Source organism: Poecilia formosa, unplaced genomic scaffold, assembly GCF_000485575.1.
Source record: "Poecilia formosa unplaced genomic scaffold, Poecilia_formosa-5.1.2 Scaffold25, whole genome shotgun sequence".
Classification (NCBI taxonomy): Eukaryota; Metazoa; Chordata; class Actinopteri; order Cyprinodontiformes; family Poeciliidae; genus Poecilia; species Poecilia formosa.
Window position 1 is genome coordinate 2938927 of NW_006799964.1, and position 16870 is coordinate 2955796.

The 16870-nt window shown below is 39.5% G+C and overlaps 2 protein-coding genes across 2 annotated transcripts in view; both read right to left on the reverse strand.

Moving 5' to 3' along the window:
• LOC103135435 (cAMP-specific 3',5'-cyclic phosphodiesterase 4D-like) overlaps nucleotides 1-4596 on the reverse strand; it is a 51913-nt gene extending 47317 nt beyond the window's left edge. The window contains exon 1 of the mRNA XM_007548151.2: nucleotides 4431-4596. The gene's annotated coding sequence lies outside the window, so the exon portion shown is untranslated. The remainder of the gene's footprint in view (nucleotides 1-4430) is intronic.
• Nucleotides 4597-10925: 6329 nt separating this feature from the next.
• elovl7a (ELOVL fatty acid elongase 7a) lies at nucleotides 10926-15298 on the reverse strand. The gene is made up of 8 exons (XM_007548152.2): nucleotides 15186-15298; nucleotides 13694-13783; nucleotides 13407-13597; nucleotides 12966-13046; nucleotides 12777-12833; nucleotides 12596-12701; nucleotides 12378-12514; nucleotides 10926-12282 (listed from the first exon to the last, which is right to left on the reverse strand). Exons 2-8 carry the CDS (start codon nucleotides 13755-13757, stop codon nucleotides 12034-12036), a joined length of 885 nt encoding a protein of 294 aa, XP_007548214.1. The 5' UTR covers nucleotides 13758-13783; nucleotides 15186-15298; the 3' UTR covers nucleotides 10926-12033.
• Nucleotides 15299-16870: the final 1572 nt, after the last annotated feature.

Sequence of the window (16870 nt, forward strand, 5' to 3'; positions counted from 1 at the left end):
GATCAACACCAATATTGATCAGTGTTCACATCAGATCAATTTTAGATGTGGTCCCATTGATACATATGCAGTAAAAAGCATAAAAAGAGCATATAACTTATAAATACTTTATTCATTTCCTGAAATGTTCCATTTTTGGATATTTACAAAGATGATGTTTATGTCAGACTTTGATGTCAACTGACAGCAGTGGCTCCGAAGCAATGTTCTAAAAAGGCTTTAGGTGTCTGCTGGACATCAAGTTGTTAATGCTACAAATATATAGGAGTTCGATGCTGAAGCCTTAGTTCCTCAAACTTATTTAAAACTCAAGGCAGGTATGTAATAGCGAGGAGGGTGTAACATATCGGTGCTCCACCTGTTGCTGTGCACTACTGTTCAGCTGAGTGAAAGAACGTTCCAACACTTTTTTTATTCCTTTGTTGCAAGGAAGCTTAATTCTGCAGTTTGAAATCATTTCTGTCCCTAAAAAAAATCTAGAGAAACACCACACATAACTCTCATTATAAGGTAATGCTGTTTAAAAACAATTGGAAAGCCGCTTGTGGCAGATCTTATCCGACTGCAGGCCACAACCGAGCAAACAGACCAAATAATTACTTGCAACAAAAGCAGAATGCTGATAAAAGTTATAATGTTCTGCAAAATACAAAAATGAAAACTAATAAATCTAGCATCAAAATCCAAAATGATAATAAATAAGTACTACAGAAGTAAGAGTCAAAAATAAAATTTTTGCTGTAGCTTCAACAATCAGTGCATTAATTCATTTTTGTTTTAAATAACAACCATCAGGTCATGCTATGCATGTTTGTTTAAATTTCCAGAGTAATTACAGCGATGCGGCGCCATTTTTAATCAACGCTGCCTGTGAGATTCTCATACCATCACCAGACTCAACAAAGTGCTTTGTTTGTTGTCATAAACATGACCATGAACTCAGCTCCTCGAGTGGAGTTGCTCTTAAATTAAAAGGTGAAATAAAAGTTTGGATGATCTCAGAAGAATGCTACAGACATGTCATGAGTCTGCGGTCTTCACATTTGAGAGCTGGCTGGGGTTTGAAACAGAAACAGGTCCGTATGGTTGTCAGAGGATCAGCTGGCTCAAAGATGAAACCTCACGGGTCAAATAAAAGTCATATCTGAGAAAGATCCACATTTTTATCCTCGCTGTTCCAAATTACCTAAAAGCAAGGCCACGCTCACTGATGTCTGCTTTACTCTACAGCCAAGTACACTGATTTTAGTGGCACTTATAAGAAACAGGAATTATTGGCGAGGAAAACATGAAGAGAATAACTGTGATAAGTTAACAAGCTCAGGTGGTTCCTTATATTGGATTCAATTTAAAACCAAAGCCTGAACTTGGGAATGACATTGCTCAGCCATTACCTGTTCCCTTACTTGTATCAGACAGACGTCAAACGAATATGTACTTAATCAAAAGTCTGGTGAATTGCTAACAGATAGTCAAATATATCAAATTTCAATCAAATTTAGCTGTTAAAACAGCTCAAACTGTAAATGTTAGGCATTATATTAGCAGACAGAGTTCTTCAACAGGACGACTTCCATGCTACCATGCAAACTTTATGTTGCTTGACTCTGTGGGCAGTATCAGTCCACCTGATCATCTGCAAATCATCAGTCCGCTCTAAGTCTGTCAAGAGTGGTGTAAACTTTCAGATTTTCCAACACGCTATCATTTGTGTAACTAAAACAAAGATGGTATGCTCCGGTGCTTTTTCTAGGTCTCAGTTCTTTGGAAAAGGTCCCAGCTTATAAGGTGGACTGGAACAGTTGACGCCATCAGTTGGTTTAACTTTTAACAAGGCATAGCTTAAATTGTCAAGAAAAAAACTTGACAATGCACTTAATTTCAAAATACAAAAAAAAAAAACATTTTTAATTAAAAAAAGAAAAAAAGAAGTAGAAGAAGCGGAGGAGCTGACAAAAGAAGAAAAAAGCACCACCAGCAGCAAGCAATAAAACAGGACGAAAAAGCCGCCGGAAAAAAACACCATCACATCACAGAAGAATGAAGAAGAGGATCCGCAGGATCGGCAACAATCTTAATAATAAAAATAATTTTTTCTGCTCAATCATCTCCAGAGTTTCCAGAGGAGTCTTCAGAACAGAACCAGCCTTCTTTATCAGCTTGTAGAGCTTTTTAAAGTCACTGGTTCTGTTCGCCTGAACAAATCACAGTAGAAGGCAGTGACGTGCGGTCAGGGGAGGCAGGTGAGGCAGAGCCTCACCTGTCATCATGGAAAAATAATATATAATAATAACCTTGTGGTTTGTACTATAAAGTACCCATTTTTCATTTAATTTAACCAAATCTGATGTTTTTTTTCTCCAAAATCGCTGAATTTTCGCATTTTCCCATTCAAATGCTCAGAAGCGAAGCCGGTGAGGCAGCAGCGAGCTGAGCCTCACCTGGGATTGCGCAACCTCTCGCTAACTGCACTCTTCCTTATGTAGACAATAACATGCAGGAGTCTAGATTTGTAAACCCAATTATAATTAAGTCGGTGCCTCACCAGCTATGAACCTCACCGCACGTCACTGGTAGAAGGGATGGCACACTTCACAAGAATGCCACAATCACAAAGGACTGAAGCTTTCTCAAGAAAAGTCTGCAGTCTGCTCTGTCCTTTCCATTGCTCTGTGGACTTCTTTACCTTTCTACAAAGTACCCGCAATATAGCATACTTTGCTTTAAATAATTCAAACTAATAACTTTAACCTCAGCTCTAAGAAGCAGTGGAATTTGCTAAGTAAAATACCAAGTGACCAGGATAAGTAATAAGCAAATGACAGATTTTTTTTCCCTTGAAGTGGTCTTCTACAATGCGTGTGAAAAACTTATGGAAGTGCAAAGCTTAAGAAGTTCAAGCTGCTTTTGCCTTTTACTAGCAAGTCAGACAAATTGCATTTTAAGTCAGGTTTTGTTTTTTTGTTTTTAACTTTTCCTCTAAAAGTTCTGCTATCTAAAGGGGCAGTATCATGTAAGATCAACTTTTCTGAGCTTTACATCATGTTAAAATAAACAAAACATACCTGACGTTTTGCCTTGAGTCATTCATTTCCGTTTCATAAACCTTTTAATCTCCCGTGGCAACTATTCAGCTGTCCAAAACGCCTGACTGGACCTAGCACCACCGTCCAGAGACAGCAGCTCCTCCTCAGAGCTTGCAGTTTTCAAGCTTTCGAGCTTTTGTTTCTCAGAGCATCGCCCCCCTGCAGCTCCTCTACTCAGCTCTGTCAGACTCACCAGCAGAAATTAGCAAACACCTGATGGAATTATGCATTTGCTGAGCTCTTTATATGAGCTACTTCTCAGTGCAATGCTTTTAAAAACGTTGTTAAAGGGTTAATAGAGGAGCGACGCTGTGATGAATTCTTGAAGGTGGACTTTCAGAAAGAGCAGGACTTTTTAAAGAGACTGAGGCCCAATTTCAAGACATTAAGGCAGAAAGTAAGATTTCTTTTAAGTCATTTTATATAAATATATATAACAACTGAGTGTGGCGTATGTACTTGGTTGCGCAACAAAATGGCTCTGTGCACCTGGAAAAAAACACCTAATACAGCCCCTCTAAATACTAATATCTGTGGAAACTCAAGAGACGAGACAGATTAATATTTTTTCACTTACAGCAGCCGAATGAAAGAAAACTTAATTTTTACAGGTAGATCAACTCGCACACATGATCTGCACTACAGAGTACCATCTACATTCTGTTAGTATTTACCAAAGAGACAATCGCTCTGTTACAAGCAGAGGATTAAATCACTCTAAACTATAAAGCAAACACCAGCTGGGTTGTGTCTTGTCCACTCTGAATTTATGTGGGACTGCAGCACAATTTGGAGCAGGCCTATTTATAGCCAACTATATACCAGCAACATCCGCCACCAGCACCCTGCAGCCTGAAAGTCACACCGGGATGATTTTGGGAGGGGGAAGTCCTTGAGCTCCTCTGTCAGTGCGAGGCATTGCAGTGACAAGTTTGCTGATGAGGTCGGTGACTGGGAAGTCGCACTGCACCGGTCCCCCCTCACAACCCCATCCCTCAGCTGAAGAAGACTACTCCAAGTGTATGCTTTACACCCACAACATAAACACCCATCCACACACACGCAGCACGAAAGCTCATACACTCCAGTGTGTGCGTGCCTACACATGCAGGCATGAGCAAAAACATTCCCTCCCAAACTCCACGTGCAAGCACACAAGCTGGTTAAAACTGTGCAGGGCTAATGTTTTGACTTTGTGTCTTGCAGAGTTGACGTCAGTCCCTCATGTGTTATTGATTGTTGCCTTGTCGGAAATTTTTATGAAGCCACTGTGGCGTTGAAATACAGCACTACAACTGGATATCAGTTTTCCCAATGACAAAACAAGACACTGAAGCAACTCACCTTAAGCGCTTCAAAAAAATATCCTGGGAGATTATTTCTCCACCTCCAGCTCTTGTCAAGTCTCCCCCCTCCCCCCACTCCCCTGTGCGTTTCCGAGAGTCCCAATTAAAAATCACCAAACAAACAAAAGTATCTGGTGTGCATCTCATACACAGCAAGTCCCACTCTGCTGCTCACTGATGCTCTCTAAAATAAGGAGGGAACTTTGCTCACAGCTGCCAGGTTTGCAGCCAATAACGTCAAATTGCTTTCCTCTTCTTGGCCAATCGTGTGCCTCCCCTGCTCCACCCTCTCACCCCTCCTCCTCTCCTGCCTCCTCCAGCTCCTCCTGCTGCTGCTGCTGCTGCTGCTGGGAGTTCACTTTGTGGTGGACAAACCCAAAGTCTCTCAAAACTGAGATGAACTGCTGGGACATTTACAGGCTAAAGAACACAGCCGTTGTGCAAACAGAAAATGAGACAAGGGGAGAAAATGAGACTAAGTGGGAGTGTTTTACATGTTCTTTGTGAAGAGGTGACTTATACAGCGGTTAATATTAAAAAAGCTGTTCTCCTTCTCATTGTTAGCATTGACAAATTTCTGCTTACTAGCTGCCAGTGTCAGACATTAAAAGTATGGGATTATATTAAAGAAGGGATGATAGGGGATTACTTTTGGAGGCAACAAAATAATAGAAAGGCAGCTCATTGAATCCTGTTGGGATTTCCAAGTGTGTCTTTCACCACCAGGAAATAACTCATGACTTAAGCGTATATATNTTTACCTTTATGTATACAAATTGTCTCGTTGAGACCCAACATCTCATGTACAACACGGACCTGTTTTGATTAAAACAAACAAAATGATAAACCTTGAGTCTAGATTGGCATTGTTCTCTCATATCACAGATGCTTCTCACAGGTTCCAGAGGCAAAGAGTACCTTCAACAATCTGCAGGGAAAACTTTCCTCCCTGAAAAGTGCCACAAACAGATTGTTCTCGACAATACTTTGACACATTTTAGCTTGTCTTGTTGAACCACGTTATGCTGCTCTTGCGTAATGCTAAAACAGGCTCTGTCATATTTATTTAGCCATAAAAGCCTTCACTGATAATGCCACCGATGCAGCCATGCAAAGTGAGACATCTTTGTTTTTGCTTTCAAAGTACAAGAGCACTTTCGTTTTACTTTCCAAGACACATTTTCACCTCTATACTTATGAATGTAGACCGATTTCCCCTCACAGGGAGCAGAACATTTTACATTAGGAACATGAGCTTTAATATCAGGGATGAACGCATCGCAAATAATGACTATGTGCAACATGGAGATTCTTTAAATAAAGAACTTCAATCACACCATAATAGGGTGTGTAATGATGTTGCAGAGAGTGCAAAAACAAAGCAGCACATATTATATGCATAGTGAACATCAGAAATAATTCAGCCTTATGAAGAGTGCATCCTGACCTGTAGGCAGCAGGATTCTGTCTTGTGAGCTGTCCTGTTGTACATCTGCAAGAGTTTTAGGTTATTCTTGTCACCCATACAAACAGGAAATCTCAGTAGTTAATTTGGTATTTTGTATCAAATTCCACTTTCAACTCAGAATTTTACTGAACGATATTCATCCGTTCATTGTCTTCTGTGAGACCGAGATCGGGTCACAGTGATCACAGGTCCAGGACGTAGATATTGCTGGTCTCCATGACACTCTCAAGCTCATGTTGGGGGCTGGGATCCAAAGATGTTCCCAAGCTGGAATAGACATACTGGGTCTGTCCTGGTGTCTCCTTCCAGGGGGAAGTGGCTGGAAAGCCTTCAAAGAGAGGCGCACCGCAGGGACACTGATTAGATGCCAGAACCCCCTCAGCTCACACCTCTCAACCTTTCAGCCCTGAAAAGCAGTGGCTCAACTTCAAACTCCAGCACCCTGCAGGATGGGGCTCATTTGTATTTTATGCTTTCGCTCATGCTCCATATCTCATGACCCCAAGTGAGTGTTGGAATATAGACAGACGAGCGCGTCAACCGACAGGTGGATGAATAAAGGCAAGACTGGATGATTGAGAACATAGTGCACAGTAAGGTCTCCCCTAGCAAGAATAAAGATACCTTCCACAGCAAACAATGGTGAAAGTCCCTATTTAATTTCTCACTCGATTCAGTTATTCAGGCAGCGGAGTTGGTAGGCCATCGGGGAGCAACCAGGCAAATGGGCAAAAGCAAAGCAAGCAAGCAAGCAGAGTGCCGCTGCACCAGTCTGTCTGGCCCCAAGGTTTGTCAAACTCACAGGAGCGGAATGGGTATTACGCCTGCAATATTCAAATACGGTACAACTTGTTCCTTTTTATGCGCCATATGTGTAAACACCAAGAAATGGATATTGTTCTAACTTGACTGAAAGTCACAAGAATGGGGATGTAAGCTGGGCGAGAGGTTACTTGAATGAAAAATAAACTTTTATTACAAGAAACGCATGGAGACCAAGAGTCAGTCAACTGAAGCCTTCAAGACTGATCAATAAGTCTCCGATGGGACTCATGATACATGGCTTGTGCTGCAGAAGCCGACTCCGTCCATTGGGCCAGAACACATCACATTTGTTCCACTGCTCTGCACGCAGAGAGCCTGCAGAAGTTGTTGACAGCAACCACCTCCGAGGAGGGGAGAGAGGTGTTCTTCATGATGCGAGGTGAGAGGACACCGTGTTCTGGAAAATCCTGCCCAGAGGAGCAAGCACATACAATTATTGCATCTAACGATGTAAAAGTGGAGGTGAGCAGTTAACGCTTTTGAGGCCTGCAGAACACACACTGTTTGGAAAGCCTAGAGACGAATAAAAAAAGAAAAAGAACGTCATGCACGTGACGCCGGGGTCTAACATCACCGTCGTAGGTGATGTTTAAGAGGTGGCGTAAATTAAAATGTCAAACATTAGCGCAAAGTTGAAATAAAAAGGCAAAAGTTCAGGCTTTTTTGTACTGGGAATATCATGCCGTAATCACATAAGCCACGGACTGCAACATCTCCAATTTAGAGACATTATGAAAGAAAGCAGACTCTGTTCGAGTGGTGCAAGCCGTACTGGCAGTATTTCACTCTCCCACCGCAGATTATACCTATCCTTTACCTCTAATAAGCCAAACAACATTGAAAGTTGATTTTTACAAGGAGAAAGACAGGTTAGCATTAGTTAAAGCATCTGGAACCTATGATTATCTAAAAATACCAACAATTACTGTCACATCCATGTTCCTATACGTCTCAGTTCCGCAATTTTCACACAAACTCCTAATGTCCCTGGAGCTTAAGAAGATCCTTAGTTTGACCTGCTTTTTTGTTGTTATTGTTTAAACTTTTTACTCTTTGCGGTCTCCAGCAGCTGCTGTTCTCTCCCACATACTTGGTACTTCTCATTGCTCATTGTTCTCCTTGACTTGTAAGTTTCCAGGGTGCTGTCAACCCCTCTGTAAAGACAGAGGATCCGAAGGCACACAGACATGCTCTGTTTGAAAAAAAAAAAAAAAAGTGGTCACGATTTGTTCTAAATCACAAAAGGAACCGGGCTCCTGAGGGTGGCACTGCCTCGGAGAATCGTGATCTGGTAAATTACAGAGTCCACAAAGGCAACAATTACTCTCTGCTTTTCCTTTTTCTCTCTTATCTGCAGTCACCTCCTTCTCAGAACAACAACTCTGCCTTTTAATATCACAACCCCGCTGTCATCAGAGGACAGATCAGGAGACAAATGTGTGACGGGTCATATATATATATCTATATCTATATATATATATCTATATATATATATATATATATATATATATATATATATATATATATATAAACACCTGCAGTAGAATGCTCAGAAATTACAGAATATCTTTGTTCTATTATGATATGTGATATCCATAACATAAAATCACAATAAAATACATTCAGATCAGAGACTGTTAAAATACTTGAATGAATACTTGAACTCTAAATCCAGTAAGTGACCCAATATAGATTCAAGTCAACCAAATCTGTTAGTAATAGAAAAGTCCCCCCCCTCTCCCCCCCTTGGTTAATCTGACCAGACAGTTTCAGGGAATCCCTTTATAACACAACAGTGATTAGAAACTGACTTGAGTTTTTATTTACATTTCATTATCATTCTGAAGACGTTTTCGTTGCTTTGTTGCCTTCTCCAGCCCTAATGTGCAGAGAAGGTGACAGTTCATCTGGGTGCAGCTACTCATCAAGCAATTAACTTGAAGCCTCTGACAATTAGACGAGACAAAAATGTCACTGAACAAATACAATTAGAGCTAGTGGCACTTATTAAAGCAATCAGTTCAACAGACAGAAAATAAAGCTAACTTGAATGTTTATTTTAGCTGCTATTGAAACTTAACTTAAGTCTGACATGAGATGTGCCACAGATGTTTTTTTTTTGTTTTTTTTTACAAGTATCAAAATCAGTTTTAGTCAAGAGCTGATCTGGTAATCATTATAGGATTTGATTTGTGAAAGCACTGAAATGGTCAAATGCCATTTAATTCTGTCTCAAGTGCAAAAAAAAACAAAACAAATAGACAAAGCAGTAAGTAAGAAACCGTAACAACATTTTTAGGTGAAAAACAGTAAGGAATCCTGCTCATTGCCTCTTCTGTGGGCCTTTCTATAGACTCCGCTGTGATAATGACCCAGTTCTCTTGCACTGAATCCAGAAGAGGAGCTGCAAGGGTCGCTCGAAGACAGACAGCCGTTGTTGAAACTCATCATTTTATGGAGCGATCATCCATGCCCTTATAGGGCTGAGTTGTCCTGCTGTCGGTTCTCATCCCATGGTTTGAGCCCTTTAACCCCCTCCACTCAAACTCAGTATTTATACATATTTAACATGAAAAAAAAGGAGGGTCTGGTGTTACTATGAGACCTTTGCATGCATGAATGGAAGCTCAAGTTTAAAGGACAGGTTTTTGTGTTGCTCTGTTGCAGCAGAAGACCAAGCATATAATGTGTCGTTCTTTAAATTTTTGACTTAGAACACTACTTAATGAGATATATTTAAATGTACTCAATAAATGTCATTAAAATCTCTCAAACCACTTTCTGCACTGGTGGTCTTTCTGCTACTCATAAGGCTCCATGGATACAAATATGTTTGGACTGTAAAAAAAAAAATTGCAGACATATGGACAATTTTGATTCTTGTTCAGCTATGGTTTAGTGTAAATATCTGACAGAAAATAAGTCTAAAACCGTTTTATTAGTGAAAACTTGAAGTGGAAAAATATCTTAACATGTATTACAGTTATTGATAATAATTCAAACTTTAAAATGCATTTGAAATTGTAGGTATAGCAAAATACATGGCATCGCAGCAAATTTTATCCTAGATAACACATTTAAGCTTTTGTTCATTACGGTTGCAAAGGGTATTGAATCAAATCAAGTTTAGTCTTTCAACACCCTCTACTGGTGACAAGAGTTTATTACAGTGACAACTAAGCTGCATTTGTGGAAAGCAAGTATTATAAATTCTACCAAGTCAGTTTTAACTTTAAACTGTTTTTATCTCTTGACTTTTACCAGTTTTGCCAGGATATTGTCACAAACTGCAATAGATGTCATAGAGATTTAACACAAAGAAACCGTTTACTTCCACAGCAGAAGAAAAATAAACGGTTTACAAAACGTTTTAGAAATACAAGTTTTCAGAAATGTGGCACACAAATGTATTCAGACCCTTTATTTCTCTATAATTGGAAGAATATAACTAAACCCATCTCCGTTCAACTTCTCTGCAGCAGCTGAAGGAACTCCATCTCTGCAGCATGATGCTGCCACCATCATGCTGGTGATGGTGGCAGTTTTGGTAATTAGGCAATTTTGTTTTGACAGTAATGCACTGTATTAGTTTTGTAACATGTTTAGTGCACAGCTTTGGACTAATCTGATGAGAGCACCTTCCATTCATTTTGTCCCCTAAAGAACTTTTAAAAACAGATTTTCCCTCAATTACTTTGATTTTGCCACTCTTCCATACAGGTCAATTTTTCACAGCAAAGCTGTGGATCTGTGCACCCAACCTCCTGGCCTTTGCCTCACTCAGACAGCAGAAGGTATTGCAGGAAATACCTTCTGCAATAGAAACCATACATTTACCTTTTCAGGACATAGGTTAGATCGGTTATTAGTCAAGAAAAAAAAAAATCATTGGATCTTCACTAAGCCTTTCAGAACTCCTTTAGTTTATGGCTAAACATGGTTCTTTTAGTGTCTGATCAGTTCAAAACTGAAATGGTCATGAATTATTTTTCCTCATGAAGTTAAGGCGCTTTGGAAAAGATTATTTGGACAGATTGATAAAACAGATATGTTCACTTCACTGTTCTACACCAGGTAGAAAGTCAAATTTAAATTTGAAAGTTGTTAAACACTGCAACCTAAACTGTGGCAAAATTTAACAGATGGCAGGACTTCAGGTAATGTATAATTTGAATATCAGTACATGAATTCAGAAGCAGCTTCAAAGTACAATCATTGTTTATTTTTACATAAATACATATAAAATACAATATAAACAAGTTTCTTTACAGTATTGTTAATTGGTATAAACGGTTCTGAAAAATTTTGTTTTTAAAAATTACTCGTCTGTAAACCTTTTGGGATGATTTGTGCTTCATTAAAAGATGGAACCTCTTCCACACAAAGCTCAATCCTGTGTCCTCAGTCGCCATAGTGTTACATTCATGGTCACAGTTGAGATCAGTAGATATAAAACTGACAGTCAAAGGCACCAACTATGGAAAACCTCATTAGCACACCACTCAAAAGTAAGAATGCTCAGCCTAAAAATGAACCGTTATTGTGCAGTATGAATCGGTGAAGACTGCAGCTGTGGTTTTAAAGGTCTGTTCTGGATCCTACAAGAACCACGGCAGTCCATTAGGTTTATACTGGGCAGTCACAACGTTGCTTCATAGGAGAACGGAGACAGGAATGAAAACTGATGCCACTGCAATCAGACTTGACTTTTCACTGCATGTCTGTACCATCGGCACCTGCTGTGGAGAAGTGACCATACGTTCATTAACAAAAGTAATCGGTGCGTAGCACGCCGACATCGTCGGCAGAACAAGTGAACTAGACAAACTTTAACATTTCAGTGCACTACTTAAGAAAAAAAAAAAAAGACATAATTGAAGTCTGAGAAGAAATGGAGATTTAAAAAAAATGATGGGAGTAAAGTTTTAAACTCCAGGTGATCTGCACAGCTGAGGGTCATCCAGTTTCACCTTCAGCAGCTCTATGGTCAGTTTGAGACTTACAGAAAAAGAAAAAAAAAACAAAAAAAAAAAAAACATGCATTTAAAGTCTCTGTAGCAAAACATCACCTTCAGCATAAACAGAGGTCAAGTAAAAGCTTTTAGCCTTTCAATATTGTAGGTAAAGGTCAGGTTTGGCTATAATTTAAAGATTGTCTTTAACAGATATAGAAAACAGCCAACATAAATAGTCCAAAAACAACAACAACAACAAAAAAAAGAAAAAAAAAATTGGGTGGCATCCCGCTTCACCACAGTGGTTCGCTTGTGTGAAGGAGGTCAACCCCAAAAATCAGCAGAAGAATGCGTCACTGGTATTTGTCATGGTCTACGTTTCCATTCATGACTCCGTTGGTGTGGTGCGCCCATGTCTGAGCCTGCAGCACTTTAGGCAGCCTCTTGCCCTTGGTGTAGGCGTGGTACCAGAAGTTGAGGAAAAGGAACAGGAAAATCAAGCCGTACAGGCCGATGATGTAGATGAAGATGGGGAACTGGTATGGGCAGTCTTTCATGAAGAAGTACTGGGAGATGTGGGTGGTAACCATGACAAACTGGATCTGAGGAAAAGCAAAGAAAATAAAGTTGGCGTCAGGACACTGGTTAAAGAGAATGTGAAAACGGAATATTTTTAGCAAAAGTTCAGAGTACACACCAGCTGAATGGTAGTGAGGTACTTCTTCCACCAGAGGTACTTCTGGTAGTTGGGGCCCATGGCAGTCAGCCCGTAGTATGTATACATGATAACATGGACGACACAGTTCAGAAGGGCGTGGAAAGTTCCCAATCCACCTGAAACAAGGAGTGTGTCTGGATTAACATCACAATATCACAAATACTCTTACAGTAACATCACAGGGAAACGAGTTCTACCTGGAGCAAAACGTACACCAAACCACCAAGTGAAGGGCATGATGGAGTGATGATAGACGTGAAGAAATGTCACCTGGCTGTTCTTTTTCCTCAGCACAAAGAAGATCTGCAGAACGGGATTCAGTTTAATAACAGAGTAAAGAAACAATCTTGCTGTGCAATGAACACTCGTCTCATTTACCGTGTCAAGCATCTCTATGAACTTTGAGAAGTAGTAAAGCCAGCACGTTGCTGCCATCTAGAGGAGAAAGTTCAGAGTTAAACAATTATTACATGAATACAGATTTACAATAGATGAGGAGCTTAGGATAATTAAAAAAGGGTGTTAAACTAGTCAGTGTAAAAAAAAATAAAATAAAAGTGAGCTTACCCTCATAGCCTGCGGCGAGTCAGAGTAGTCAACAAGGTCGCAGTGAAATGAATATCCAGTTCCCCATCCTGACATCACAAACTGAAGGAAAAACAGCAAAACATGAGCTAAGAAATATGTTCAATTCATTTTGTATAAAAAAAAAAACAAGTTCATTGAAAAACAAGGAGAAAAAAAAAAATCAAAGAAAAATATTGACAAGTTGCAGAGCAGCATTTTCAAGAAAGACGAAAGCACTAGCTTATCTAGCTAACAGTTAAAACCAACTCTCCAACAGTGTAACCATGACTCCGAAATCCGAGATGAGGAAATGCTCACGTTTACTCATCTTTCAGACCAGTACTACAAACTCTGACATGACATCTAAGATTCAAGAGCAATTTACTAGCAGTCAAGTTCCAGGGTCACGCCACGTGAAGAGAAACAGAAGCCCAAACACACCTCATAGCACATGTAGAGTGACAAAGCCACCACACTGAAGTTGTAAACTATAAGGACTCCTTTCAGGTCGAATCCTTTCCGGTTCTCCATCAGTCGAGGGCCCAGTGACGTGACGAAGTAGATGTAAGCTGCGATGATGATGGTTTGGGGAAGAGGAGACGACATGAGCAGCCATTGTTCTGTCCGTAAATCTGCAACAGGATTGAGAAGTCAGCAAGGTTTACATAGAATGGGCAGACTGAATATTATATTATGGAGAAACGGGAACATTTATCAGCAAGACTCACCTGCGTTTTGGATGAACTCATCGTAAATGCGTGCAACAGAGGTCTGAAGATTAAAAAACTCCATTTCAGGCAAGATCCCAGCAGTTCAGCCTAAGGGGAGGACAGGCAAAAGGTTACAGTGTCAGTTGGTTTCCCTCAAGTTCACTGACATTTAGAGAAAGGGTACAGCATATGTTAGTGATATTTTTCTTCCACCTACAAAAAAAAAAAAAAAAAAAAAGCGTTTGCATTTCACAGCATTAGAATATGTAAGGACATCTCTGCAAGTGAGGAAGACGGCTACACTGACAGAAATGCAAAGCTGTGTTGAACAGTGAAGTCTATAAGAAGTCAGATATATACTGAAAACTGACCGTTTTCTTTCACTTAATGAAACCAAGCCGTTTCAGGAAGCATTTTAGGAATCTGGTAAGTCCTGAATTCTGTTTAGTACCCCATTAGTCACACATACAGGAAAGGAAAAATACAAACAATTAATGTTTAGGAAGGGGGCGTCCTTTTCCAACAGGAAACAATTCATTTACAGACAAAATGTACTTTTAGTACTTCATTAAAAGTCAAGTGAATCATATCCTTAAGAAAATGTCCACTAGTTTGTGTGTACTTTTATATCCATAATTACAACAATTTTATCAATTATGACAGTCACAGTAAGAAAAATTGTTTTCATGAGTGTCAGCAGCCTGGCATAAAGAGCAGGGTCAGTGAGGCAAACACTCATACTTCAAGTTTATCCTGACAGGTTTATACATTATTCCAGTAATAACTTATAGAAATTGTGCCAACACTTAACTTGTGCCAAGACAGATTAGTGCCACAGCAGGGGGTTAAAAGAAACTCCATAGCAACTTATTTACTCTAGTCTAATGAAGTGTGTGTGTGTGTGTGTGTGTGTCAGCGGTTGGGGAAACTGTAAATCACTGAAAAAGCAAACATCCCATGCAACACCCTTCTGGACAGGTTTCTCAAGGTGTGCCTCCTTGATTGCAAAAAAAAAAGCCTGTCTGAGTCTCATCCTTAACAACCCAGTGACATGTCGTGACACGCCAATTCACGTTTCTCTCCTCCTTTTCTTTTCATGGATGATGATGATGATGATGCAAAAATCCTCCTGCTGCCATGGCGCGCCTAATAATTAATATGTGTACAAAGTTCACCAGAAAAAGAAAACATTTCAATTTAATGCAGAAAGTCTGCAAAACTTAGTCAAACGGTGTCCAATGCCACGATTTGGGTCTGCTTTAGCAAGACATATGATAAGCATACGTGTCAAGCATCCAAGCAATGAATTCACTCGTAGCTCCTCACGTTTCTACGGCACTCCTCAAACACTGTAGCTACCGAACCGAGCAACTATTCACATCCAATTAAACAACAGTATGATGTTTCTATGATGTCGTGCCAATACAAAACTTACTTTTTACACACACTTTTTAATTTTCATAACTTGAAAAAGTTTGTTTTTTTTTGTTTTTTTTTAAAAAGTACACACCTGTCGCTACTGTTGAGCCAACGCTGAATCCCGTCGAGTTATCTTTCCACCTGTTACCTCTTGGCAAATGTGCTTCCCCTCTGCGTCAGTCTGGCTGCACGGTCCTTTTGATCCGGCGGAAAGGGGCGGGCCTACCTGTTAAGCAACGCCCCTTAATTTCGTTGATTGGTCAATTTGTAGTCCGACAGGGTTTCAACGAAGTTGGTCATTGTTCAGCGATGCCTCATAGAAAAGTATGTACGATTTAGTGAAAGAACAATACATCTTCAAAACACGTAAATTCTGGCTTGAGAAAACACGAGAAAAGGAAAGAGAGAAAGAGAGAGTGAGAGAGAGGACTTAATGCGGGTATTTTCCACTACCTTACTTTTGTCACAGCAAGATGACAAGATGAGGCTGAAGAAGATACGCTAAAAAAATCTCAATATCTGATCAGAGCAAATATTCCTATCAGCAGTTTGGGTTAGATATTTACACGGTCACTTAAGACAAAATGTAATACTGAAAGGCATGTTTCTCAAATGAGAGGTTTCAGTGTCCTTCCTTGCTCCTTCTAGCAAGGAAGGACACTGATGGTTTGGGGAAGAGGATCTTATAAACAGATGTAAATTTCCCCTAGAAGGACAAAGGGAGAATCTGTGCTTTTAATGAATGGTAAGTCTTTTCAAAAATCACCTGCAAAAAAGTCATTATCTGAAAAGACGTCGAGCATTGATCACCCTATTTTGCCCTCGGGTGTGACATCATCACACATGAGGGCATATGTGAGAGACCAACACAAAATAGAGTATAATTGTGAAGAGGAAGGCAAGTGATACGTGGCTTTCAACATTTACTGATAAAATAAATAAGTGGATGTTTCTGTGTCTGCTGCCAAAATTGCACTGGTTTTAATAAAAATGGCAAGAGTAGCCATTGTCGAAAGAAGTCTTGTTTGCAGTTTGTCCCAAGCCATGTAGGAGATACTCCAAATATGTAAAAAAATAAATAAATAAAAAAAAAAAGTCCTGGTGAATTGATACTAAATTTAAACTTTCTTCTCTATACGCAAAACTATATGTGAAATATGTACCACTGAACATCTTTCTGAACACACCGTGGTGAAACATGGAAGTGGAAGAATCATGCTGTTGGGTTGCTTTTCTTCAGATAAGATATAGAAGCATGTTAAAGGTCACAGGAAGATGGGTGGAGCTTCCCTTTGCAGCATGATCATACAAACTTAATGGAATTGTTAATATCAAATTATTTTCATGTTAGAATAACCAGGTCAAAGTAAAATAGACAGTTTGTACCAAGACTTGAACATTTACGTTAACAGGATGTTAAATATCCAATCTGACTGCACTTACGTGACAAAAAGAAAAAAAGTAAGTCTGTAGTTGTCCAAAAGCAGTAGAAACATAATCTCAAAAATATACCAGCAGCTCTGAGAGCAGCAGAATGTGGTTCTACATGTTGTACTGACTCAAATGCACACTGCAAGTTAGAGATTTTTATTTGTTAAAAATTTGAAATCCATGTATCATTTTCCTTCTGCTTCAGTTAAGCACTGCTTTGTGTTGGTGTATCACCAAAAATTATCATAAAACACATTGAGGTTGGTGATTTTAACATGATAAAATGGAAAAAAAAAAAAGTTCAATGGTTTTGAATGCTGTTACAAAGCACCACTGGTTTTCAAA

What these genes read in the sequence shown, in the direction of transcription:
- elovl7a (XM_007548152.2), bottom strand. Translation starts at nt 13,757, where the DNA reads ATGGAGTTTTTTAATCTTCAGACCTCTGTTGCACGCATTTACGATGAG. An exon ending in TGAGTTCATCCAAAACGCAG is followed by an intron (nt 13,598 to 13,693) that starts GTGAGTCTTGCT and finishes ATCCTGTTGCAG; the next exon opens with ATTTACGGACAGAACAATGG. An exon ending in ACCTCACTACCATTCAGCTG is followed by an intron (nt 12,283 to 12,377) that starts GTGTGTACTCTG and finishes GCTTTTCCTCAG; the next exon opens with ATCCAGTTTGTCATGGTTAC.